General features: G+C 47.4%; 1 protein-coding gene and 1 long non-coding RNA gene across 5 annotated transcripts in view; one reads left to right on the top strand and one right to left on the bottom strand.

The window, feature by feature from the left end:
* The window catches only part of LOC137538465 (uncharacterized), a 200,331-nt gene that overhangs the window by 11,918 nt on the left and 160,783 nt on the right, over nt 1-27,630 (bottom strand). The window lies entirely within an intron of this gene.
* Nucleotides 1-27,630, top strand: part of SPI1 (Spi-1 proto-oncogene) — a 139,802-nt gene that overhangs the window by 47,983 nt on the left and 64,189 nt on the right. Inside the window, exon 1 of one of the 4 annotated variants that reach the window (XM_068260677.1) lies at nt 8,091-8,279. The exons of the other annotated variants lie outside the window; for them this stretch is intronic. Coding sequence (XP_068116778.1) covers nt 8,235-8,279 — 45 coding nt within the window. The 5' untranslated portion in view covers nt 8,091-8,234. Of the gene's footprint in view, nt 1-8,090; nt 8,280-27,630 lie in introns of those variants that run through there. 4 annotated transcript variants of the gene reach the window in all.

Below are 27,630 nucleotides of genomic sequence, written 5' to 3'. Positions count from 1 at the left end.
AACAACTGTGACTTCTCCTTCCCTCAGCATCCACATTGACCTCTTCCTCCACCTGGCACCTACATTGACCTCTCCCTCTCCAGCACTCACACTGACCTGTCCCTCCCCCAGTAGCCACAGTGACCTCCCCTAGCACCCACACTGACATATCCCTCCCCCAGCACCCACAGTGACCTCTCCCTCTCCAGCACTCACACTGACCTGTCCCTCCCCCAGCACCCACACTGACCTATCCATAGCGACCTTACCCTCCCCCAGCGGCACCCCTCCTGTCCCCAGCAGCACCCACAGGGACCTCCCATCCCAAAAGCAGCACCTACAGCGACCTCTCCTATTGCCAGCACTGACAGTGACCTCTCCCAATACCCAGAATCCACAGTGACCTCTCCCAACACCCATCATCCATAGTGACTTCTCCCTCCTCCAACAACCACACTGATCTCTACCTCCTCCAACACTCACAGTGGCCCCAGTGACACAGAGTGTACTTTGGCACCTCAATATCCACTGCAAGTTAGCAAAAACTGGACCTTTGCATCTTACCACATACTGCATCTGGGCACCCACTGCACCTTGGCACTTACTGCAATTTTGCACCTGCTTATGCTTAGCAACTACTGCATACTGGCAACCACTTCTTCTCATGAAAGGTGCTTGGGTGCTGATGAAGATGAACAGAGGTCCCAGTAATGATAGGTAAGTCCATGGCTACATCAGGCTCCACTGTGCACTTCATAATAGTGGGCACCTATCACTGCTGATTTGAGGGTGGTGGAACCAAAAGACTTGGTTGGAAGGAGACACAAAGTCTGCCTAATACTGCTATGAATGAAGAGGGGGGAAGACTGCCTAATACTGTTTCCTGGAGAGGAGGTATTACATACACAATTTAGCATGATTGATTGGTTGATTAGGGACCCTTTTTCAAATTTGAGCACCACCCCTTGAGGATCCTCTGCAAGTCCCTGCTGCCAGGAAAGTGTTTTATTATGGATGTGATTCCTTATCAGTGAGGGTTACACTATAGTCTGAGCCAGTCCTGACCTGGACAGACACTGTCACTTGATATTTAACTCTTTCAGGAAAATAAAAAAGGAGCACAGCCTAGTTACTTGTATGATTAGCACTGTACATACAAATGTCCATCTCATCATGTCACGTCACCTTGGGTATGCTTTAAAGCAGTGGTTCTCAACCTTTTTAGCATGTGTACCCCTTTGTGAGTGATCCCTAGGCAAATGTACCCCCTACCGGAAAAAGCGGTGCACGAAGGCACGAAAATTGCATGATGTGGGTGGAGCCCAATACTAGCGATACTAGCACCAGTATAGATAGACAGGTAGTGCCCCAGTATAGATAGCTAGGCAGTGCCCCAGAGTAGATAGCCTGGTAGTGCCCCAGTGTAGATAGCCAGGTAGTGCCCCAGTATAGATAGCCTGATAGTGCCCCAGTATAGATAGCCTGGTAGTGCTCCAGTATAGATAGCCTGGTAGTGCCCCAGTATAGATAGCCCTGGTAGTGCTCCAGTATAGATAGCCTGGTAGTGCCCCAGTATAGATAGCCTGGTAGTGCTCCAGTATAGATAGCCTGGTAGTGCCCCAGTGTAGATAGCCAGGTGGTGCCCCAGTATAGATAGCTAGGTGGTGCCCCAGTATAGATAGCCAGGTGGTGCCCCAGTAATTACATAGCCATGTAGTGCCCCAGTATAGATAGCCAGGTAGTGCCCCAGTGTAGATAGCCAGGTAGTGCCCCAGTGTAGATAGCCACTAGCCAGGTGGTGCCCCAGTATAGATAGCCAGGTGGTGCCCCAGTATATATAGACATGTAATGACCCAGTATAGATAGCCAGGTAGTGCCCCAGTATAGATAGCCAGTTAGTGCCCCAGTATAGATAGCCAGGTAGTGCCCCAGTGTAGATAACCAGGTGGTGCCCCAGTATAGATAGCCAGGTGGTGCCCCAGTATATATAGCCATGTAGTGCCCCAGTATAGATAGTTAGATAGTGCCCCAGTATAGATAGCCAGTTAGTGCCCCAGTACAGATAGCCAGGTAGTGCCCCAGTACAGATAGCCAGGTAGTGCCCCAGTGTAGATTGCTAGATAATGCCCCAGTATTGATAGCCAGTTAGTGCCCCAGTGTAGATAGCTTGATAGTGCCCAGTATAGATAGCCAGTTAGTGCCCCAGTACAGATAGCCAGGTAATGCCCCAGTGTAGATAGTGTCACGTGGCACATGGCACAAGTGCCACATGACACGTGCCACGTGCTAAGTGCCATTTGCAACTTGCCACGTCCGGCATGCTCCTGGCACACATTACACCTGCTGCTGCTGCATTGCCCTGCTCCTGCTGCCTAATTTTTTGGAGGTGTCTTAGCTGAAAACTGTCATGTCCCAGTTGTGCGGTTGGACTTTGGACACAATGTGGGCTGCACGACCGCCTGGAACCTAGGCCTAATGTTAATTGACAGCTATTTTTTTTTTTTGGGGGGGGGGGGGGGGGGAGGATTTTAAGTCCCCACATCATCAATTAGTGTTCCCCTTTACAAAATAATGATGCTACAAACCTCATACACCCTAAAAATCGTTTTTAAAGCAATTTAAAGGCCACTTCCGTTTTTTCTATACAGATATCCGAACTTGCCCGGATATCCCGGATACAAGGGTCGGATATCCGACTCGGATTGGAAAATTTTGAAATCGGGTATCCGACCCGGATCGGATATCTGGGTATCCGGATCTGAATCGGACCCGGTTTTTGAAAAGGAGTATCCAAGCAGCACTGTGCCCCAGTACAGATAGCCAGGTAGTGCCCCAGTACAGATAGCCAGGTAGTGCCCCAGTACACATAGCAAGGTAGTGCCCCAGTACAGATAGCCAGGTAGTTCCCTAGTACAGATAACCAGGTAGTGCCCTAGTACAGATAGCCAGGTAGTTCCCCAGTACAGATAGCCAGGTAGTGCCCCAGTACAGATAGCCAGGTAGTGCTCCAGTGTAGATAGCCAGGTAGTGCCCCAGTGTAGATAGCCAGGTAGTGCCCCAGTGTAGATAGCTAGATAGTGCCCCGCGCAGACTCCTCTCGCTGGGCTCTCCTCCTCTCGCCGGCCTCTCCTCCTCTCGCCACGTCTTCCCGCTATGGTTACTTCCAGCAGCAACTCTGACATCATGAGCAGCTGCCGGGTAACCATGGCGACAGGACGCTAGGTGGCGATAGGAGGAGAGCCGGTGACAGGAGTCCATGCAGGAATGGGGATAAGTAAGTTGCTGCGCCCAGACGCTGCCTTCCGTGCCCGACAGTTCTCTCCTGGGGGCGAGAGCAGCCATTTTGCCTGCGGCCCCTGGGGGACCCCCTGACAGCTGCCAATGTACCCCCAGGGGTCCGCGGACCCCAGGTTGAGAACCACTGCTTTAAAGGAAACTTAAACTGAAAAAAAATGGCCAGTTAATTACCTGGGGCTTCTTCCAGTCCCCTGAAGTCTTCCTGCTCCCTGATCATCATCCTGCGTTGCTTAGTTCCCTTGATGTTCCCCTCTGAACGCTGGATGCGGGGCCCAGTGGCTGGGGGTGTGTGATGGTACTACTCTGCTAGGACCTGGTTCAAATCTGGGTGAGGACACTATCTTCATGGAGTTTGCATGTTCTCCCTTATTTCTCCATGTTTGCGAGGGTTTCCTGTGGGCACTCTGGTTTCCTCCCACATCCTACGTACTTGTAAGTTAATTGGCTGCCCCAAAAATTGGCCTTAGACTATGATAGGAACATGAGGCTACATGACCATGGCAGGGAATAGATTGTGAGTTCCTCCAGGACAGGTAATGTGTGTGTTGTCTCTACAATGCACGTTACTCAAGTACCTTAACCCTCCTTATTGTCTACTATCCATAACCCTCCTTTTCAGACCCGGTCCCTAACTTAACTTTCAAATTCTTACCAGTAACACTAACCTTTCCCTACACTATTCCCTAACCCTAACCATCCTTTTCTATGCTTTTCCTTCCACATTGCCACGTGGCCTCCTCTAAGTTTCAAAGAAACTAACCTATGTCTACTCTCTCCTCCTAAACCTAATCCCTAAATGACGTTATGTCGTTCACCCCACACGATAGCTAATGCCATAAACAAATCTGAACCTCATACTGTAATGACATGGAGTTCAAGGCAAGACTCCCTAACACTGCAGGGTGGCCTCTTGAGCGCGTCCCAGTGGCTGCAGCTCTTGAGCGCTTTGAGTCCGACAGGAGAAAAGCGCTATACAAATGTTCGGATTATTATTATTATTATTATTATTATTACATGTGGCGCCACAATTGTACTCATTCCCATGTCAAAGTCTAAGCTTTGTAAATTGCGGTGAGAAAAAGAGTTTTTACAGATAAACTAGATAAAGAGGACTAAAACTTGCTGCATGTCTGGACTTATCTTTTTTACTCCAGTGGGGCATATTTATTGTATTTATAAAGCACAGACATATTACGCAGCACTAGACAATAAATAGGGTTACATACAACATTAACAAGGGGTGTCAGACAGAGAGGTAGCACATACAAGGTTACACATGCAAAAAAGGTATTAGACACATCATAATGCAATTATACAAAGACTCAGCAACTAGGTCCGAGCGAGCCTATGGGAAGGTTGTCATTGGTGGGGTCGCAAGATCAGAAGCACACACAGAAGGGAAGGGGGAGAAGGGCCTGCCAAAAGCTTGCAATCTAAAGCAGAGGTGGGAGGGACACACTAGGTGGGGTTGTGGGATAGGAGCTTGGCTGAGAACGTTAAAGTGAACCTAAAGCCAGGGGAAAAAAATGAGATTAACTCACCTGGGGCTTCCCTCAGCCCCCTGCACCCGATCGGTGCCCTCGCAGCCCCGCTCTGACGCTCCAGGACCCGCCGGCGAGCACTTCCGGTTTGGCCGTCACCGGCCGACAGGCATGGGAACGCGAGTGATTGTTCAAGGTTCCCAGCCTGTATATCGCCCCCTATGCTGCTATTGCGGCCAGGAGGCTGCAATAGCAGCATAGGGGGCGATATACATGCTGGAAACGCGAACAATCACTCGCGTTCCCATGCCTGTCGGCCGGTGATGGCCAAACCGGAAGTGCTCGCCGGCGGGTCCTGGAGCGTCAGAGCGGGGCTGCGAGGGCACCGATCGGCTGCAGGGGGCTGAAGGAAGCTCCAGGTGAGTTAATCTCATTTTTTCCCCCCGGCTTTAGGTTCACTTTAAGGTGCAATTGGGGGGGGGGGGGGGGGGGATAGGCCATCTTAAAGAGATGTGCTTTGAAGGTGTTGAAGGCAGGGACTAATGTGCAGGGGGAGGGAGTTCCACAGGATGAAGCAGCTCTTGAGAAGTCCTGCAAGCACGCATGGGAGTGAGAAATGCGTGGGGAGGTCAGGCAGAGGTCATTGAAGGACTGGAGGGGGTGGGCGGGTATATTAATATAGGGCCCGAAACAGGGGCGTAACTAGACATCACTGGGCCCCCCACAAAACTTTGGATGGGGCCCCCCACCCCCTCGCTTTCTGCACAGGAAAACTGAGGACCAATGTGTTTTCCTCATGCAGATAAAAACACTTAGACTTAAAGGAAACGTCAGGCAATCTATGCTACCCCCAGATCTACTTACCCGGGGCTACCTCCAGCCCCTTGCAGCCGACAAGTCCCTCGTTGCAGCTCTGCTCCCAGTACATACATACACACACAGCTGTATTATTTTATTACATGAGAGCATATGCTATATGGAGGAACAACAATGACATGCTGAACATAAGATATTTATTTATTTATTTATTGTATTTATAAAGCGCCAACATATTACGCCGCGCTAGACAATAAATAGGGATACATACAATATTTAGGGGTGACATACAGCAAAATGACAATACCTGAATACAAGAAAGATCAGATCATGCAGCACAGTATGAGTACAAGGTAATGCTTAGTCAGTCACTGGATGGAAGCATGAAGATTTATAGAGATATAGTATTTATTCACTGTAACTTTGGCAAAACATTCAGAATGTCACTGATTGATACTGTTATTACAAGATCTTGGACTTCATTGAGACAACAAGCTGTTAATGAAGCAGCAACAGTAAAGCCCAATCTACACGATACGATTCTTTTACGATTCTATTTACGATCCGATTAAATCCGACATGTCCAATCGGGATTCGATTTGATTTAATTCGATTTGCCATTGCAAAACAATTGCTAATCGAATTGAATCGAATCGAATCCCGATCGGACATGTCGGATTTAATCAGAATCGATAAGAATTGTATCGTGTAGATTGGGCTTAAGACATCAATCTCCACTCCATTGTGTTGTAAAAGTAATCAGAGGCCATAAGGTCATTAGCCTGTGTGTGATCAGAATCTAGGAATCCTTTCGGAGTGATTGCTGAAAATGGAAAGTCTACAACTTTTTTTTCAAAATGTGACGTCTTTGTTTTGTAAGGTTGTACATGAAGTCATCAGAACTTTGCAGCAGTGACAGACAGATGTTTTTTTATGAACCCTAGGGAGCAGGGACAGTGTACAAATTCCAAAGTGTGTATGAGTCCTAATCTGTGTAATGGATACATGCAGTCAATATAACAATGGTGCAAGAGCAGAATACGTTTTTTCTCTCCATGCCCCTAGCTGTCAGTCTCTCAAACTTTTTCCCCCACGGGCCCCTTGTGGATTCTGGGCCCCCTGCGGAGGCATCCCTTGCAGGATCTATTGTTACGCCCCTGGCCCGAAATCAGTAACGCACACAGGTTTTGCATTATTGATAATGGCAACATTTAAAGGGATCTTGTATTGATAAGCTTATGGGGGCTGCCATATTTATTTCTTTTTCCTTCCTTTATTTCTTTTTAACCTCCCTGGAGTTTGATTTCCCTGAAATTTTTGTACTAAAACGGTGCAATTTTTTTCAGCATTTCTTTATATTGTAAGCATTTTTGCGGACCACTTGCAAGTTGCGGTCTTGCAAGCTGCCCGCAAGCATGCATACAATATTTTAAAAAGCACTTTATTTATTTATTTTTTTAATTTTTCCATATATTTATTTTTACACTTTGTTGTTTGTATTGGATTCAATAAAAAAAAAATCTGAATTTGCTGCCTGAATTGATGACGCTGCGTGCGCCGGACACAAGGGGCGCACACAGCGTCATCAGAGGGACACACCGGGGTACGCGATCGCCGAGGGGCAAATCTGACAGGATTAGCTGCATGCTTGTTTCTGGTGTGATTCAGACACTGTTGCAGACAAATAGATCAGCAGGGCTGCCATGCAACCGGGATTTTTTTAAAAGGAAATAAATATGGCAGCCTCCATATTCCTTTCGCTTTAGGTTCCCTTTAACACTTAAAGAGACACTGAAGCGAAAAAAAAAATGATGATATTATGATTTGTATGTGTAGTACAGCTAAGAAAAAAAACATTAAGATCAGATACATCAGTCTAATTGTTTCCAGTACAGGAAGAGTTGAGAAACTCCAGTTGTTATCTCTATGCAAAAAAGCTATTAAGCTCTCCGACTAACTTAGTCGTGGAGAGGGCTGTTATCTGACTTTTATTATCTCAACTGTAAGTGAACTGTTTACTTTTCCTCTGCTAGAGGAGAGTTCATTACTTCACAGACTGCTCTGAAAGACTCATTTTGAATGCTGAGTGTTGTGTAATCTGCACATATTATAGAGTGATGCAATGTTAGAAAAAACACTATATACCTGAAAATAAAAATATGAGAATATTTTCTTTGCTGCTAATCTTCTAGTAATTATTCATAGTACACAACCAATTCATTATATCATATATTTTTTTTCGCTTCAGTGTCTCTTCAAGTACACTAACACTTTGAAAGCTGTAAATTACTCAACAGCCCCCTCCACAATGAAGTGAAAAGCATATCTTTCCTAGAGAACCTGGGGCCCCTCTGCCATAGAGAGAGGAATCTGTTGACCACAAACAGAAAGGACAGGCTTCCTGTGACGTTTCTGAGAGATTGATGCTGTGATGTCACACAGAGCTATGACCAACACTGTGCTGTGTACATAAAAAAGGGAACTTGCATTGAAAGAACTAAAACTGCATTATCAGGGCCAGTGACAGCCTCCGTGCACCGTGCCCGAGTCCCAAACAACCACAGGTGGAGTGCTAGGTGGCACTTCTCCCCTCAGCACCTACCCTTGAGCCCTTGGGAGGGCTTCCCGGAGCCAAGGAGGTCCGGACTACTGGATTTCTGGATGCTTTCGCTGAATAGGATGGATGGTTTCACTCTTGTCTCCATGGTAAGGAATTTTTAGACCCCCAAATTCAGGGTCATAAATACAGGGGAGCATCCACTGCAATTGCAGAGCTGTGGGGGGACCCCAACTACCAACCTTCCCTTCCTCCGATACAGGGCACTATCCTCCATATCAGGGCACTATCCTCCAATATAGGGCACTATCCTCCAGACCTCCATATCAGGGCACTATCCTCCATATCAGGGCACTATCCTCCATATCAGGGGACTATCCTCCATATCAGGGCACTATCCTCCATATCAGGGCACTATCCTCCATATCAGGGCACTATCCTCCATATCAGGGCACTATCCTCCATATCAGGGCACTATCCTCCATATCAGGGCACTATCCTCCATATCAGGGCACTATCCTCCAATATAGGGCACTATCCTCCAGACCTCCATATCAGGGCACTATCCTCCATATCAGGGCACTATCCTCCATATCAGGGGACTATCCTCCATATCAGGGCACTATCCTCCATATCAGGGCACTATCCTCCATATCAGGGCACTATCCTCCATATCAGGGCACTATCCTCCATATCAGGGCACTATCCTCCATATCAGGGCACTATCCTCCATATCAGGGCACTATCCTCCATATCAGGGCACTATCCTCCATATCAGGGCACTATCCTCCATATCAGGGCACTATCCTCCATATCGGGTGTTTTTATGGCTACACTTGTTGTGGTTGTGGAGATCCTGATGGCCTCACTTGTTTTATGACCCTTGTGAGATGGGCTCCTAGGTCATGAAGGGCGCCAAGAGGAGGCAAGGGAAGGGGTGTGAACATTGGGATAGCCCCATCAAAGATTTGCTGGGGGACCCCATGAATTGTAGCCAATGCCCAAATCCATTCTTGCCCATGGTTACCTCGGCTCAATAAGCAAAATTGGGCTGCAGGGGAATAGTTCTGAGAACCGAATTATAACAGTCATGTAGCAGCAAATTATTAATAATATGTATTTATATAGCGCTTAGATCTTTTGCAGCACTTTACAGAGTACATAGCCACGTCACTGACTGTCCTCAAAGGAGCTCACAATTTGATCTCTACCATACTCATAGTCTAGTAGTCCCTACCAAATTATTATTGTGTATTTATATAACATTGATATCTTCTGAAGCACTTTACAGAGTATATAGACATGTGACTGGCTGTCCTCAGAGGAGCTCACACTCTAATCCCTACCATATTATTATGTATATATTTTGTAGATAGCTCTACACCTACACAAAGACATCATTCTAAGCACTTTACATTTCATGTCCCTAACTGTCGACAAAGGAGTTCATAATCCCTATATAGCCAGGACATCTCTGCAGCACTTTACAGAATACATAGCCATGTCACTGACTGTACTCAGAGGAGCTCTTCATCTAATCCCTGCTACGGTCATAGTCTGATGTCCTACTATATAATAATTATTTGGTATGTATATAGTGCTAACATCTCTGCAGCATTTACAGAGTTCATAGTTTACATTGATCTGTTGCGTTGCAGAATGATTCTGCAGGTCTACTCACTGTCTATACAATTCTATGGGCCTGTTCACAGTACTGTGTTTTAACTGATTGCATTATTTTAACTCTCTGCATGCAGGCTTTGTATGAAAGTCTATGTCCAGTCTCCATTGCTGTTCACGCTCATTATATTGCATGTCTTATTCAACTGATCACTGTGAAGCCAGCCTTATAGTCCCTCAGAGGAGCTCTCAATCTATACCCTACCATAGTCATTTTGGGGGAACTTATCAGTACGTTTTTTTGGGTGATACAGCTATTACATGCAATGCGGACAAATAATGGAGTGACATTTATAATAGTCTAATTAGGTAGAGCAGTTCTGATTGAATGGTACGGTTTAGTGAGTGGCTGGAGGTGTAATGGTTAAGGGCTCTGCCTCTGACACGGGAGACCAGGGTTCGAATCTCGGCTCTGCCTGTTCAGTAAGCCAGCACCTATTCAGCAGGAGACCTTAGGCAAGTCTTCTTAACACTGCTACTGCCTATAGAGCGCTGCAGCTCTGGCGCTTTGAGTCCGCCAGGAGAAAAGCGCTATATAAGTGTTTGTCTTTGTCTTTTAGTGGACATTGCATATTATTAGTTTTTGCAAGTCTTCACATGATGCATTATTGCTGTACACAGGGTGTGTCTATAGATGACTGTAATGTCTATCTGTAGTAGTAGACAGAAACCTATGCATACTATCTATATATCCTCTCCTTCTCTGTGCTAGGACACCTTTCTTCACAGAATGAGGCAAATAAGTCTGGAGATAGCATACTGTATAGGGCCAGTAAAAAAGGGCACATATGGCTAATGGACAAAAAGGGTGCCGCCATAGACTGCAATGCAAAATATCGGCTATTGGGCTCCCGACAGGAAAAAAAGGGGCGCCCGAGAAATAGCGGTTGCAGGGATCGTGTTAACAAAAGTTTTCGTTTACAGAATAAGGTTTATAACAAATATCGTTTACAAGTTCGTTTTAACTTTGTAGTTTACTTATTTTTCCATTTTTAAATTTCGCTTTCAGGGTTGTAACAAGTAAATTTTCATTTACACTTATTTTATCATTTAAAATTCGTTTTCATACGTATAATGCTTAAATATCGTTTTCAAACTTGTTCTATTGGAAATACTTCGCTTTTGGTATTAACTTTGTTTTTTACACTTACAGTATAATGCGTTAATTATAGTTTTCTAATATATCGCTTTTAATATTACCGTTATTTTAAGATTTTTAATGCGTACGTGATTGTAAGGCTATCTATTCTATTATATATATAGACCTTTTTCTATTTATAATATTATTAATGTGTACCTGATTTTAACGCTATTTATTCTATTAAAAATATATACAGTACATTATTCTATTCATGTTATTTATAGTGAAGTATTCTAAGGATTAAATGTATTATTGTTTATATGTGTGTAAGGGTGTTTGTGCAGTGGGGAAGGTAAGGGTTAGGCATGACCAGGGGGGTGGTTAGGGTCAGGTACGACTAGGGGGATGGTTAGGGTTAGGCACCACTAGGGGAGATTTAGGGATAGGCACCACTAGGGAGGTCTTAGGCACCAACAGGGGAGTCTTAGGGTTAGGCACCACCAGGAGGTCTTAGAGTTAGGCACCACCAGGGGGTGGTTAGGGTTAGGCACCACCAGAGGGGTGGTTAGGGTTAGGCATCACCAGGGGGGTGGTTAGGGTTAGGCGCCACTAGGGGTGGTTAGGGTTAGGCACCACCAGGGGGGTGGTTAGGGTTGTGCACCCCCAGGGAGTCTTAGGGTTAGGCACCACCAGGGGGGTTAGGGTTAGGCACCACCAGGGGGGGGGGGGGGTCTAGGGGTTAGGGATAGGTACAGGGAGGGTTCTGTGTGAGAGTTGGGATATGTATAGTTACAGTACAATATACATCACCAGGGGGTTGGTTAGGGTAAGGCACCACCAGGGGTGGCGGTTAGGGTTAGGCACCACCAGGGGGGGTGGTTAGGGTTAGGCACCACCAGGGGGGGTGGTTAGGGTTAGGCACCACCAGGGGGCTGGTTAGGGTTAGTGTTGGGCGAACATCTAGATGTTCGGGTTCGGGCCGAACAGGCCGAACATGGCCGCGATGTTCGGGTGTTCGACCCGAACTCCGAACATAATGGAAGTCAATGGGGACCCGAACTTTTGTGCTTTGTAAAGCCTCCTTACATGCTACATACCCCAAATTTACAGGGTATGTGCACCTTGGGAGTGGGTACAAGAGGAAAAAATTTTTAGCAAAAAGAGCTTATAGTTTTTGAGAAAATCGATTTTAAAGTTTCAAAGGGAAAACTGTCTTTTAAATGCGGGAAATGTCTGTTTTCTTTGCACAGGTAACATGCTTTTTGTCGGCATGCAGTCCTAAATGTAATACATATAAGAGGTTCCAGGAAAAGGGACCGGTAACGCTAACCCAGCAGCAGCACACGTGATGGAACAGGAGGAGGGTGGCGCAGGAGGAGAAGGCCACGCTTTGAGACACAACAACCCAGGCCTTGCATGAGGACAAGAAGCGTGCGGATAGCAATTTGCATTTTGTCGCCATGCAGTCATAAATGTAATACAGATGAGAGGTTCAATAAACAGGGACCGGAAACGCTAACCCATCACAGATGTTCATTGTTCATGTTACTTGGTTGGGGTCCGGGAGTGTTGCGTAGTCGTTTCCAATCCAGGATTGATTCATTTTAATTTGAGTCAGACGGTCTGCATTTTCTGTGGAGAGGCGGATACGCCGCCGATCTGTGACGATGCCTCCGGCAGCACTGAAACAGCGTTCCGACATAACGCTGGCTGCCGGGCAAGCCAGCACCTCTATTGCGTACATTGCCAGTTTGCGCCAGGTGTCTAGCTTCGATACCCAATAGTTGAAGGGTGCAGATGGATTGTTCAACACAGCTATGCCATCTGACATGTAGTCCTTGACCATCTTCTCCAGGCGATTGGTGTTGGAGGTGGATCTGCACGCTTGCTGTTCTGTGTGCTGCTGCATGGGTGTCAGAAAATTTTCCCACTCCAAGGACACTGCCGATACCATTCCCTTTTGGGCACTAGCTGCGGCTTGTGTTGTTTGCTGCCCTCCTGGTCGTCCTGGGTTTGCGGAAGTCAGTCTGTCGGCGTACAACTGGCTAGAGGAGGGGGAGGATGTCAATCTCCTCTCTAAAGTCTCCACAAGGGCCTGCTGGTATTCTTCCATTTTGACCTGTCTGGCTCTTTCTTCAAGCAGTTTTGGAACATTGTGTTTGTACCGTGGATCCAGAAGGGTATAAACCCAGTAATTGGTGTTGTCCAGAATGCGCACAATGCGTGGGTCGCGTTCAATGCAGTCCTAGGCCGAAGAGGTCATAGCCTAGGGTCACAAAACCTGTTTATTTGGGCAATTTCAATGGTGGCGAGTCTGACGTACATAAATCGCAGCAATGGCCGTTAGCAACGTCTGAATCTCACGAAATGTCTCATGCAGGTAGAAGACATATTGTTAGACTTGGGCTCCAAAGATGGGTTCCCTACATCTCTGCAAACCAGAGTTACAGGGCTCCAAATTTGGTAAAATCCCCCATAGGCTTTCATTGGGCCTCCTATTTACAGTTCCAAAATCTCACATCTTTTCAAAGGGCAATTACTCAGCAGTGGCAAATTTTCTAGCATTGTAGGGACCCTTAGGGGGAACATGGCTGGTGAGTTTCGGGCCCCTAGGCCAAAGAGGTCATAGCCTAGGGTCACAAAAACCTGTTTATTTGGGCTATTTCAATGGTAGTGATGGTGACGTACATAAATCTCAGCCATGGCCGTTAGCAACGTCTGATTCTCACGAAATGTCTCATGCAGGTAGAAGACATATTGTTAGACTTGGATTCCAAAGATGGGGTCCCTACATCTCTGCAAACCAGAGTTACAGGGGTCCAAAATTGGTAAAATCCCCCATAGGATTTCATTGCCTCCCTATTTCACTTTCCAAAATATCACATCTTTTCAAAGGGCAATGGCTCAGCAGTACCAAATTTTCTAGCATTGTAGGGACCCTTAGGGGGAACATGACTGGTGAGTTTCGGGCCCCTAGGCCAAAGAGGTCATAGCCTAGGGTCACAAAAACCTGTTTATTTGGGCTATTTCAATGGTAGTGATGGTGGCGTACATAAATCTCAGCCATGGCCGTTAGCAACGTCTGAATCTCACGAAATGTCTCATGCAGGTAGAAGACATATTGTTAGACTTGGATTCCAAAGATGGGGTCCCTACATCTCTGCAAACCAGAGTTACAGGGGTCCAAAATTGGTAAAATCCCCCATAGGCTTTCATTGGGCCTCCTATTTACCGTTCCAAAATCTCACACCATTTCAAAGGGCAATGGCTCAGCAGTGGCAAAACTCACCAGTCATGATCCCCCTAAGGGTCCCTACAATGCTAGAAAATTTGGTACTGCTGAGCCATTGCCCTTTGAAAAGATGTGAGATTTTGGAAAATGAAATAGGGAGGCAATGAAATCCTATGGGGGATTTTACCAATTTTGGACCCCTGTAACTCTGGTTTGCAGAGATGTAGGGACCCCATCTTTGGAATCCAAGTCTAACAATATGTCTTCTACCTGCATGAGACATTTCGTGAGATTCAGACTTTGCTAACGGCCATTGCTGCGATTTATGTACGTCACCATCACTACCATTGAAATAGCCCAAATAAACAGGTTTTTGTGACCCTAGGCTATGACCTCTTTGGCCTAGGGGCCCGAAACTCACCAGTCATGTTCCCCCTAAGGGTCCCTACAATGCTAGAAAATTTGCCACTGCTGAGCAATTGCCCTTTGAAAAGATGTGAGATTTTGGAACTGTAAATAGGAGGCCCAATGAAAGCCTATGGGAGATTTTACCAAATTTGGAGCCCTGTAACTCTGGTTTGCAGAGATGTAGGGAACCCATCTTTGGAGCCCAAGTCTAACAATATGTCTTCTACTTGCATGAGACATTTCGTGAGATTCAGACGTTGCAAACGGCCATTGCTGCGATTTATGTACGTCAGACTCGCCACCATTGAAATTGCCCAAATAAACAGGTTTTGTGACCCTAGGCTATGACCTCTTCGGCCTAGGACTGCATTGAACGCGACCCACGCATTGTGCGCATTCTGGACAACACCAATTACTGGGTTTATACCCTTCTGGATCCACGGTACAAACACAATGTTCCAAAACTGCTTGAAGAAAGAGCCAGACAGGTCAAAATGGAAGAATACCAGCAGGCCCTTGTGGAGACTTTAGAGAGGAGATTGACATCCTCCCCCTCCTCTAGCCAGTTGTACGCCGACAGACTGACTTCCGCAAACCCAGGACGACCAGGAGGGCAGCAAACAACACAAGCCGCAGCTAGTGCCCAAAAGGGAATGGTATCGGCAGTGTCCTTGGAGTGGGAAAATTTTCTGACACCCATGCAGCAGCACACAGAACAGCAAGCGTGCAGATCCACCTCCAACACCAATCGCCTGGAGAAGATGGTCAAGGACTACATGTCAGATGGCATAGCTGTGTTGAACAATCCATCTGCACCCTTCAACTATTGGGTATCGAAGCTAGACACCTGGCGCAAACTGGCAATGTATGCAATAGAGGTGCTGGCTTGCCCGGCAGCCAGCGTTATGTTGGAACGCTGTTTCAGTGCTGCCGGAGGCATCGTCACAGATCGGCGGCGTATCCGCCTCTCCACAGAAAATGCAGACCGTCTGACTCAAATTAAAATGAATCAATCCTGGATTGGAAACGACTACGCAACACTCCCGGACCCCAACCAAGTAACATGAACAATGAACATCTGTGATGGGTTAGCGTTTCCGGTCCCTGTTTATTGAACCTCTCATCTGTATTACATTTATGACTGCATGGCGACAAAATGCAAATTGCTATCCGCACGCTTCTTGTCCTCATGCAAGGCCTGGGTTGTTGTGTCTCAAAGCGTGGCCTTCTCCTCCTGCGCCACCCTCCTCCTGTTCCATCACGTGTGCTGCTGCTGGGTTAGCGTTACCGGTCCCTTTTCCTGGAACCTCTTATATGTATTACATTTAGGACTGCATGCCGACAAAAAGCATGTTACCTGTGCAAAGAAAACAGACATTTCCCGCATTTAAAAGACAGTTTTCCCTTTGAAACTTTAAAATCGATTTTCTCAAAGACTATAAGCTCTTTTTGCTAAATTTTTTTCCCCTCTTGTACCCACTCCCAAGGTGCACATACCCTGTAAATTTGGGGTATGTAGCATATAAGGAGGCTTTACAAAGCACGAAAGTTCGGGTCCCCATTGACTTCCATTATGTTTGGAGTTCGGCCCGAACCCGAACATCTAGATGTTCGCCCAACACTACACGTGACCCGTTCGGCCAATCACAGCGATAGCCGAACAGTTTGGCCGAACACCATCAGGTGTTCGGCCGAACCCGAACATCACCCGAACAGGGTGATGTTCTGCAGAACCCGAACAGTGGCCAACACTGTTCGCCCAACACTAGTTAGGGTTAGGCACCACCAGGGGGATGGTAAGGGTTAGGCACCACCAGGGGGGTCTTAGGGTTAGGCACCACCAGGGGGGTGGTTAGGGTTATGCACCCCCAGGGAGTCTTAGGGTTAGGCACCACCAGGGGGGTTAGGGTTAGGCACCACCGGGGGGGGGGTCTAGGGGTTAGGGATAGGTACAGGGAGGGTTCTGTGTGAGAGTTGGGATAGGTATAGTTACAGTACAATATACATCACCAGGGGGTTGGTTAGGGTAAGGCACCACCAGGGGTGGCGGTTAGGGTTAGGCACCACCAGGGGGGGTGGTTAGGGTTAGGCACCACCAGGGGGCTGGTTAGGGTTAGGCACCACCAGGGGGATGGTAAGGGTTAGGCACCACCAGGGGGGTCTAAGGGTTAGGCACCACCAGGGGGGGGTGGTTAGGGTTAGGCACCACTAGGGGTGGTTAGGGTTAGGCACCACCAGAGGGGCGGTTAGGGTTAGGCACCACCAGGGAGTCTTAGGGTTAGGGAGTCTTAGGGTTAGGCACCACCAGGGGGGGTTAGGGTTAGGCACCACCAGGGGGGGGGTCTAGGGGTTAGGGATGGGTACAGGGAGGGTTCTGTGTGAGAGTTGGGATAGGTATAGTTACAGTACAATATACACCACCAGGGGGGTGGTTAGGGTTAGGCACCACCAGGGGTGGCAGTTAGGGTTAGGCACCACCAGGGGGGGTGGTTAGGGTTAGGCACCACCAGGGGGCTGGTTAGGGTTAGGCACCACCAGGGGGATGGTTAGGGTTAGGCAACACCAGGGGGGTGGTAAGGGTTAGGCACCACCAGGGGGGGTGGTTAGGGTTAGGCACCACTAGGGGGGGTCTAGGGGTTAGGGATAGGTACAGGGAGGGTTCTGTGGGAGAGTAGGGATAGGTATATTTACAGTACAATATTTGTAATATACACAATTTATTAAATTATGTATATTTACACAGGGGGGGGGGGGTCTAGGGGTTAGGGATATGGATAGGGAGAGCCTACAGTTAGGTATAATTGCAGTAAAATACCTGTAAAATCTACCATCGTATTACTATGCTTAATACAGATGTAAATATCGTTTTTTGGTATAGACACTACTTGAGCTGAACCGAATTAGCTCTATATTTTCGTTTATAAGCTATAAACGAAAAATATTGTTTTACATTACAACTTATAGTTTCGGCTATATCCCGCGCCCTTTTGTCCAAGCGCCCTTTTTTGATACACGCATATATACACACACACACATATATATATATATATATATATACATACATATATATATATATATATAGGATGGTTAGTTGTTAGAATGAGTGCGTGGGTGTGTGTGTATGTATGTGGTGTGTGTGTGTGGGTCTGTGTGTGTGTGGTGTGTCTATGTGTGTGTTGTATGTGTACAATGTGTGTGTGTGTATGTGTGTGTGGTGTGTATATGTGTGTGTGTGCGCTGTGTGTGTGTGTATATATAAGTGTGTCGTGTGCGTGTGGTGTGTGTGTGTATAGCGTGTTTGTGTGTGTGGTGAGTATGTGGTGTGTGTGGTGTGTGATATGTGTGTGATATGTGTGTGTGTGTGTTGTGTGTGTTGTGTGTGTGTTGTGTGTGTGTGTGTGTGTGTGTGTGTGTGGTGTGTGTGCGTGTGTGTGGTGTGTGTGTTGTGTGGTGTGTGTGTTGTGTGGTGTGTGTGTTGTGTGGTGTGTGTGTGTTGCGTGTGTGTTTTGGAAAGCGGGTGGGGGGGACAGTGAATAGTGTTCCACCTGAGAAAGTTAACTATCAATGCTATGAATGTCCAGTATTTCTAATCAGTTGAAATGGAAAAGAGAAACAGTCTTACAGTGCTTCATATTGAGGGCTACTTACAAGTGATTGAGAGATGGAATACATTTTTTTATTCGTTGTTATAGCATTGATATATTACATGGCACTTTAATGACTGCACAGAAGCACTGACTTGTGTCCCTGACTCCCAAAAAGCATATACTCAAGCATGGCGCTGCCAAGTTTCAGGTTTACCCGACTATAACTCCTGGATGGAGTTAAAAATGATTCTCCCTCCGATGTGTTGTAACTCGGGGGACAAGTAATTCAGGCTCCGGCTATTGCCGGCGCCCAAATGAGTCACTGTTAGTCGCAATATAGTCTATGGCAATGCCAAAATCATTGGCACATTGCTGCTCCGAAATTAGCTGTCTTGCCCAAGGAAGCCATAACCTAATGTCTTACTGTACACAGATACGCATTACCACAGCGCCCTTTTTCAGCGTATGCCCTGCAGGGGGAGTCAAGCAAAAACGGCGTTGGAAATTCGGGAGCCTCCATAGGCCGTAATATGAATTACGGCTATAGCTGCTGTCAAAAGACGGAGCCCAAATTACAATAAAACTGTGTAATTTGGCCACCAGAAATAGCTGGAAGCATCTTATCTCTCTCCAGACTTCACACAGTATTACAAAAAATAGCTTCTTGGTTGTAAAAAGTAATTCAACAGAAAATAAGCTATAATAAAAAGAGCCTTCAGCTGAAGTTTGCATTACTTTATTTTCAGATGACTACGTTTTCACAACTGGAACGACATCATGTGATCCTTCCTGTGTAGAAGCATTCTGTGCTCCAAAAATGTAATCCTTAGCAGCTGGTTAAAAGTCACTGGTGTATAGCAAAACTGATCTTCACCAAGCTGTTCCAATCTATGAATAAAAGGGCATTACTGAGGAGCCCTAGGCCCAGATGCAATTCACTTTTTCTCCTGAGTTATCTCCCAGGAGATAATTTCCATGTTCTCTTTAAAGTAAAATTTTACAATTTGAAAAAGTTTTTAAAAGTAGGTGAAACGTACTATCAAAAATATTTTGAGTATTTTCTTGTTTGCTGGTGGTTTAACCTCCTTGGCGGTAACCCCGTGTGTGACACGGGGTAAGCCGCCGAAGGGTGCCGCTCAGGCCCTGCTGGGCCGATTTACATAATTTTTTTTTTCAAACACGCAGCTAGCACTTTGCTAGCTGCGTGTTTGCTCTGATCGCCGCCGCCCGCCGCCGATGCGCCGCTACCCACCGCGGAAACAGGCCCCCCCCCGCATACCCCTTGAGCAGCCTGGCCAATCGCCGCCAGACTGCACTATGGGGTGGATCGGGACTCCCTGTGACGTCACTCCATTCGTCACCATGGTGACGGGGGAAGCCCTCAAGGAAATCCCGATCAGAACGGGATTTCCTTATGGGCAAGCGGCGCCGGTGGGGATCGGAGGGGACGGGCGGACGCCGCGGGGAGGGGGGGAGCATGTAGCTAGCGCTAGGCTAGCTACATGCTAAAAAAAAAATGGCGAAAAAACCCTCCCGCGGCTGCGCAGCCGCACATTTCATATCGCCAGGGGGGTTAAAAGGTATTTTATGACAATGGGTCATATGCAACGCACTTTTTCCCCTGACTTGTCTCCTAGGTGATATTTTCACAACTTCTAAATAAAATGCCTTTTTTTTACCACCAGCAAGTAAGAAAAATAAATTTGGTTGTACTTTTCACCTACTTTTTGGTACCTTTTCAATTGCAGAGGGCTGAAAGTTATTTTAAACCTAAGATGAAAAATGATCACCTAGGAGAAAACTCAGGAGAACGTGTGAATTGCATATGGGCAGAGAAGCTGAAATATTATCTCCTAGGGCCAATCAATCAAACAGGTAGATCGATAGAGGATTATTATATACAGTGGGATGTGAAAGTTTGGGCAACGTCGTTAATCGTCATGAATTTCCTGTATAAGTCGTTGGTTGTTACAAAAAAAATGTCAGTTAAATATATCATACTAGTGACCTTAGCATGTTTAAAAACAAGCTAGGTCTGACACCGCTGATCCGCCGTGTGCATGCGCGCGCATCCCCGCCACAAGATTTCCAAATAAAATATTGTCACCATACATTGTACTAGGGATATCATTTTAACGTTGCATAAATCGGGACAAATGGCCAAATAAAATGTGTGGATTTTAATTATGGTAGCATTAATTATTTTAAAACTATAATGGCTGAAAACTGAAAAATAATGGATTTGTTCAATTGTTTTCTTATTATTCCCATCATAATGCATATAGAATAAAATAATAATTGGTGGCGGAAAAAACAAGGTATAGATCATTTCGTTGTGATAAGTAGTGATAAAGTAATTGGGGAATGAATGGGAGGAGCACTGACAGGTGAAAATTTCTCTCGTCCATAAGGTGAAATGAACCTGTGGGCTGAAATGGTTAAATAATTATTGCACATTTTCTGTGAATGCAATAAAGTTCATTTCACTTCTCAAATATCACTGTGTGTGTGTAACGATTGTGGAATCGTCTCCGTGGTCAGCGCACCAGACGTGCGCTGACGCGGCGGATTTCCTCCACAAGCGTATTATTGAGGACACCCAGGCTAGGTGCTATGCACCTGCAGAGGGAAATTCCTGTCGGCAGGTGGAGCTGTGGAGTGCAGAGGAACAGCTCCTCTGCCCTACCACACACGCCAGACAGGAATTGTATGAAGGGAAGAAACGCAATCGCAAGAGAAGCGATTGAGAGTGAGCACAGAGACAGATTGTGTGTGTGTGCATAAAATTAGTCGCCAACCCGCGACTGTGCACACACCACAGCAGATAAGAAGCAGGAACGCGATCGCGAGAGGTGCGATCGCCAGACGTGACACAAGGTTACAGCAAGGCGGAGCACGAGAGTAGCAAAGGCACAGCAAATAATACAATAAGGAGATACGGAAAATAACAAATGCTAGCTAACCGCGAACACCGCACTCATTCGCAACAGTGCACGCGGTTATGCGCGGTCTCCACGTGATAAGCACAATAGAGACAAGCACGCCTAACTAACCATTAACAGACAAACATGAAACAGAGGACGCGAGCGCTTGCTTAACGGTTACCTCACCGAGCCTTCAGCAAGCGCAGCAGACAAGACAGACACACGAAAACAGGGACAAGCGACAGAAGGATCCCCAGCGCTAGCTAAAAGTGGCTAGCGCGATCCCAGAAGACAGAACAGAAGGATCCCCAGCGCTAGCGAAAAGTAGCTAGCGCGATCCCAGGAGACAGAGTAGCAGAACAGAAGGATCCCCAGCGCTAGCGAAAAGTGGCTAGTGCGATCCCAGAAGACAGAACAGAAGGATCCCCAGCGCTAGCGAAAAGTAGCTAGCGTGATCCCAGGAGACAGAACAGAAGGATCCCCAGCACTAGCGCTAGGGCGAGTGCGATCCAAACACACGGCAGACAGAACAGATGAGGTAGGCAGAAACAACCGCTGTTCCAACCTACACTCCAGACTCAATCAGAAGGATCCACAGCCGCTAACGCTAGGGCTTGTGCGATCCAAACACAAGACAGACGGAACAGGCAAAACAGATAATACAACCTGACTGGGCTAGAAGGGGAGCCTAAAGCAACCCCCAGGAATTAACTATACTAGATAGCAATGGCTGACACTCCAGCAGTGTCCATCAGGAACAGACCATGGAAGGGAAATGTCCAGCCAAGCATTCTGGGAGCAGAATGCTTTTATAGTGCCAGTCATCAAAAGAAGGCAGGTAACGGATTTGCATGACTAATGTATGCAAATCCCTCAGCAACACAAGCTGCACAACTGACAGAAGGTCTCCTTTCCAGAGTCCTGCAGCAAGCAAACCTAAACCATGGTCAAAAGGCTGCCTGCCTGTGCAGGCAGCTGAGCGGATTCTCACAGTACCCCCCCTCCTAGGGTCGAATTCCAGACGACCCTCAAAACTGATATCTCCAAACCACTCTAACAGAAGACTCATGAAGGTCGGGGCAGCCCGACAAGGTCCAATTCCAGAGTCAGTCCACCCGAAACCGACCTCATCGGAAACAGAAGCCACCAAAACATGCCCGTCAGCACTACCAGTCTCAGCGTAACACCCATCAGGACTGTGGATACCAGAGAAGAAGCCATCGACACCCTCCAGACAATACCCACCACCTTCCAAGGAGCGTCCGAAAATACCAAACCTGCCACAAAACCTGTTCGAAGTGTCCCTTACAACACAAAAGCCACGGTTGATCTTATCCAGGGTACCAAGCAAAATCTCCCCCGGAATCTCCCAGAACCTTTTGAAGCTCCACAGAGATCCCAAGAGGGTAGAACAATCACCAGGCTCACATGGAGAATTACCAAGAACCCCCATGGAACCAATGACAATTCCGGATTCAGAATTACGAGGACACCCATCAAGATCAAGACTTTCAGGGACCACTTCTGGGCATGCAAGCAGGCAGGCCATATCAGAGCATGTCTCCACCGAGGAAGCATCTGAGTACGCTGGTAACCGAGGCACACTTGGGCTTTCTGGGTCACAGAGCACACTGGGGTACACCAGCACAGGAGAAACCTCAGGACATGTCGGGGAACTGCCAACCTCAGAGTCCGGCACGTCAAGACCAAAACCAGTACCGGGCAAAGAATCATCATGAGTGGAGGTCACAGGCACTGGACTTTCAAAAGAAGACTCGGATACAAATTCAGAAATTTCTGTGACAATAATATCATCATTGACTACACAGGCGTGAAGCTCCATCAGAGCTGAAAAGGTAGCCAGCAAGGCAGCAATGCCTACTGAAGTGAGCAACACCTCAGAAGGACTTGGGGGGCAGGAGACGTCTCCTACAAGTTCTGCACCCTTTGGGAGGAACTCAGAGATCTCCAGGAGGTCAGACAGGACCTCAGGAACATCCTTTTTCAAGTTTCCTAAGAAGGATTCTGAACAATCCATGTTACAGGGCAAGGCTTGAACTTTATTTTGTGAACCAGGCAGATGTCCCAGGGAAGGTTCCACCATAAACTGAGACTGAATTTCATCATCAGGACAGGGATACACAGAAATATCTAGTGAAACTAACTCTGGCTTTCTGAGTTTCGTTTCACTGCAGGGAAATTCCTCCATAGCAGTCAAACCAGACTGCAATTCCAAAATAGCAGAGAAACAGGTAACAATGGTTGCAATACCTAGACGAGCCTCTAGGGACACTGCAGGAGATTTTAAACAAGGTAATATTGACTCATCCAGATTACTGGGTGGAGAGTCAGTACTTACTTCAGAATCAGACTCGCAAATGTCAATGCGGGTGGACATAATGTCTTTATTCATGATACAGGGCAGGCTCAGAGACATCTTCTCTGGACAGAGCAAAGGTGCTTCAGTATCAGGTTCACAAAACCAAAGTGCTGTCTCACTCTTAGACTCGGCCAACGATGTCGAATCCGAGGAGACAGAACGCAAAATTTGCGAATCCACAATCGCTTTAGGTTGCGAAACCGAACACTCCAAAGACAGGGATTCTGAGGTCTCCAAGCTGGATTGCTGGATCTCAGAAACGCCAGCTGACAATGTACCTTTACAAACGTCACCTGAATGACGTACACGTAGTTCATTCAGAATCATTTTCCACATACAAATCAGCGGACTCACAAAGTCAAATTCACACCCCTTTTTTTCTCTTAAGGTGGAAGCATAACTTATACATGCTCTCAAGACAGATTCACTTCTGGCAATGTAGTACTCACAAAACGACTCTGAATCGTTCTCCAATTCATACGCCAACGCTTCGAGCTGTTTTTTCTGGAACGGGGGCTCCCATTCACACCTGACTAGGTCTGAGCATTCATACTGAACCATGTTAGGGGAAGTTGTGACAACAACATGAGGAATCATATTAATTTTACTCTTGAAACTGCATAGTTTGGGAATTTTCCCCATAGCAAGATCATAGATGGAGGATCTTAAAGTAGTACTGAGAGAAGAAGATCTGTTTTTACATGACAAGGGATCACACAAATCATTGACAAAACTGACACACTCACGCCGATCACAATCGACAGGAACATCTGAGAAACCGGCATCAGATCGCACAGATTTAACCTCTAAACAAACGGGAGAAACTCCATCAGAATTCACGCAGGTGTCCACAGTCGAGGCACACCCATTCATTTCAGGTCGCACAGTGTCCAAACTCACTTGCTTTACCCCAGAAAGACAGGAATAATCATGTGACAATGGTGTCTCTTTATTGGAAATAATTGGTTGGTGTGTGTGCAATTCGTCCAAAATAGTCTGCCACACATAAATCACCAGATCCACATCACACTCATCACATTCATCAGAATCGATCAAAAGGTACATAGAGTCGAGACAATCATTCAGGTCATCCGCGCTCTTTGCGATATAAAAATCACAAAAGGCTTTCCAATCGAAATCAAACTCTTCCAACAAGGCCCCAATCTCCCATGAGGCAAATGGCGGTTCAAACAACCCAGTATCTAGGTAATCTCCATATGGGTTGGGGTCAGGAACGAGGACAGACTTTTTAACTGCTTTAATGTAGTGTGCGATCCTACCTATAATAGGATCCACATATGCCTTTGCCTCAGGCAATGACATCTGAACAAAATCGAAGGTTCCCTCTGCCCTGGGAATTTTGGTTTGGCTGGACATTCTGTAACGATTGTGGAATCGTCTCCGTGGTCAGCGCACCAGACGTGCGCTGACGCGGCGGATTTCCTCCACACGCGTATTATTGAGGACACCCAGGCTAGGTGCTATGCACCTGCAGAGGGAAATTCCTGTCGGCAGGTGGAGCTGTGGAGTGCAGAGGAACAGCTCCTCTGCCCTACCACACACGCCAGACAGGAATTGTATGAAGGGAAGAAACGCAATCGCAAGAGAAGCGATTGTGAGTGAGCACAGAGACAGATTGTGTGTGTGTGCATAAAATTAGTCGCCAACCCGCGACTGTGCACACACCACAGCAGATAAGAAGCAGGAACGCGATCGCGAGAGGTGCGATCGCCAGACGTGACACAAGGTTACAGCAAGGCGGAGCACGAGAGTAGCAAAGGCACAGCAAATAATACAATAAGGAGATACGGAAAATAACAAATGCTAGCTAACCGCGAACACCGCACTCATTCGCAACAGTGCACGCGGTTATGCGCGGTCTCCACGTGATAAGCACAATAGAGACAAGCACGCCTAACTAACCATTAACAGACAAACATGAAACAGAGGACGCGAGCGCTTGCTTAACGGTTACCTCACCGAGCCTTCAGCAAGCGCAGCAGACAAGACAGACACACGAAAACAGGGACAAGTGACAGAAGGATCCCCAGCGCTAGCTAAAAGTGGCTAGCGCGATCCCAGAAGACAGAACAGAAGGATCCCCAGCGCTAGCGAAAAGTAGCTAGCGCGATCCCAGGAGACAGAGTAGCAGAACAGAAGGATCCCCAGCGCTAGCGAAAAGTGGCTAGTGCGATCCCAGAAGACAGAACAGAAGGATCCCCAGCGCTAGCGAAAAGTAGCTAGCGCGATCCCAGGAGACAGAGTAGCAGAACAGAAGGATCCCCAGCGCTAGCGAAAAGTGGCTAGTGCGATCCCAGAAGACAGAACAGAAGGATCCCCAGCGCTAGCGAAAAGTAGCTAGCGTGATCCCAGGAGACAGAACAGAAGGATCCCCAGCACTAGCGCTAGGGCGAGTGCGATCCAAACACACGGCAGACAGAACAGATGAGGCAGGCAGAAACAACCGCTGTTCCAACCTACACTCCAGACTCAATCAGAAGGATCCACAGCCGCTAACGCTAGGGCTTGTGCGATCCAAACACAAGACAGACGGAACAGGCAAAACAGATAATACAACCTGACTGGGCTAGAAGGGGAGCCTAAAGCAACCCCCAGGAATTAACTATACTAGATAGCAATGGCTGACACTCCAGCAGTGTCCATCAGGAACAGACCATGGAAGGGAAATGTCCAGCCAAGCATTCTGGGAGCAGAATGCTTTTATAGTGCCAGTCATCAAAAGAAGGCAGGTAACGGATTTGCATGACTAATGTATGCAAATCCCTCAGCAACACAAGCTGCACAACTGACAGAAGGTCTCCTTTCCAGAGTCCTGCAGCAAGCAAACCTAAACCATGGTCAAAAGGCTGCCTGCCTGTGCAGGCAGCTGAGCGGATTCTCACAGTGTGTCTCCGATCCTATACTTTAATCTCCCTTTGTCGCTGCGTCCAGCTGTCCCTGTGTCCAGTACAGGTAGCTGGACGGGACCAGGGAGCGAGACGGGCAAGCGAGGTGGGCGGGCGAGCGAGGTGGGCGGGTGCGGGTGCACATGGCGCGGTTGCGTGCCCAGCGGGGGCGCGCATGCGCACTGGCGGCGGCAGCAGGAAAAAGACTCAGAGCCCGTTTTTAAATGGGCTTTGGTCTACTAGTGTGATATATTTAACTGACATTTTTTATCGTAACAACCAATGGTTTATACAGGAAAATCATGACGATTAAAAGGTTGCCCAAACTTTCGCATCCCACTGTACATACAATTAGTGATGGGCAAACAGTGTTCGCCACTGTTCGGGTTCGCCCGGATTTTGGCCTGTTCGGGTTCGGTTCGGCAGCCCCTGAACACCTCATGGTGTTCGGGAGGGTGCTCGGGCACGCTGCCCGAACCTGAACAGGCCTTCTTTGTTCGGCCGAACACAGCCGTGTCCGGCCGAACATAGCCCCCTATAGGGTCCCAGCATAAAGGGAGAGCATGCCCCGAGCGCAGGGGGGGGGGGGGGTCGGAAATGCCCCTCACCCCTCCCCGCTAAGCTCTCCCTTCTGCCGGTACCCTATAATTACATTTAAGTGCCCAAAAGTACCTGAGGAGGAGGAGGGCAGGAAGAGGGAAGCTGGAGTTCTTGGGCGCTAGTACCATCTGGTACTTCCGCCCTCTCTTGATGCACTTCCTGTTTACATTTCAAGTCGCATCAAGAGTGCGCAGAAGTACCGCGATGACGCGTACGTTGGTACGTGTCATCATGTAGATGACGCGTACCCTCGTTCGCGTCATCGCGGTACTTCTGTGCCCTCTTGACGCGACTTCAAATGTAAACAGGAAGTGCATCAAGAGAGGGCGGAAGTACCAGATGGTACTAGCGCCCAAGAACTCCGGCTTCCCTCTTCCTGCCCTCCTCCTCCTCAGGTACTTTTGGGCACTTAAATTTAATTATAGGGTACCGGCAGAAGGGAGAGCTTAGCGGGGAGGGGTGGGGGGCATTTCCGACCCCCCCCCCCCTGCGCTCGGGGCATGCTCTCCTTTTATGCTGGGACCCTATAGGGGCCCCAAAGGGACATGTTCGGGTTGGGTTCGGCTCGAACATGCCGAACATCAGAGGCATGTTCGGCCGAACCACACCGAACCCGAACATCCAGATGTACGCCCAAAACTACATACAATCTATCTATCTATCTATCTATCTATCTATCTATCTATCTATCTATCTATCTGT

The sequence above is a fragment of the Hyperolius riggenbachi genome, chromosome 11 (assembly GCF_040937935.1).
Source record: "Hyperolius riggenbachi isolate aHypRig1 chromosome 11, aHypRig1.pri, whole genome shotgun sequence".
Classification (NCBI taxonomy): domain Eukaryota; kingdom Metazoa; phylum Chordata; class Amphibia; order Anura; family Hyperoliidae; genus Hyperolius; species Hyperolius riggenbachi.
This window is presented reverse-complemented; position numbering and strand designations above follow the sequence as displayed.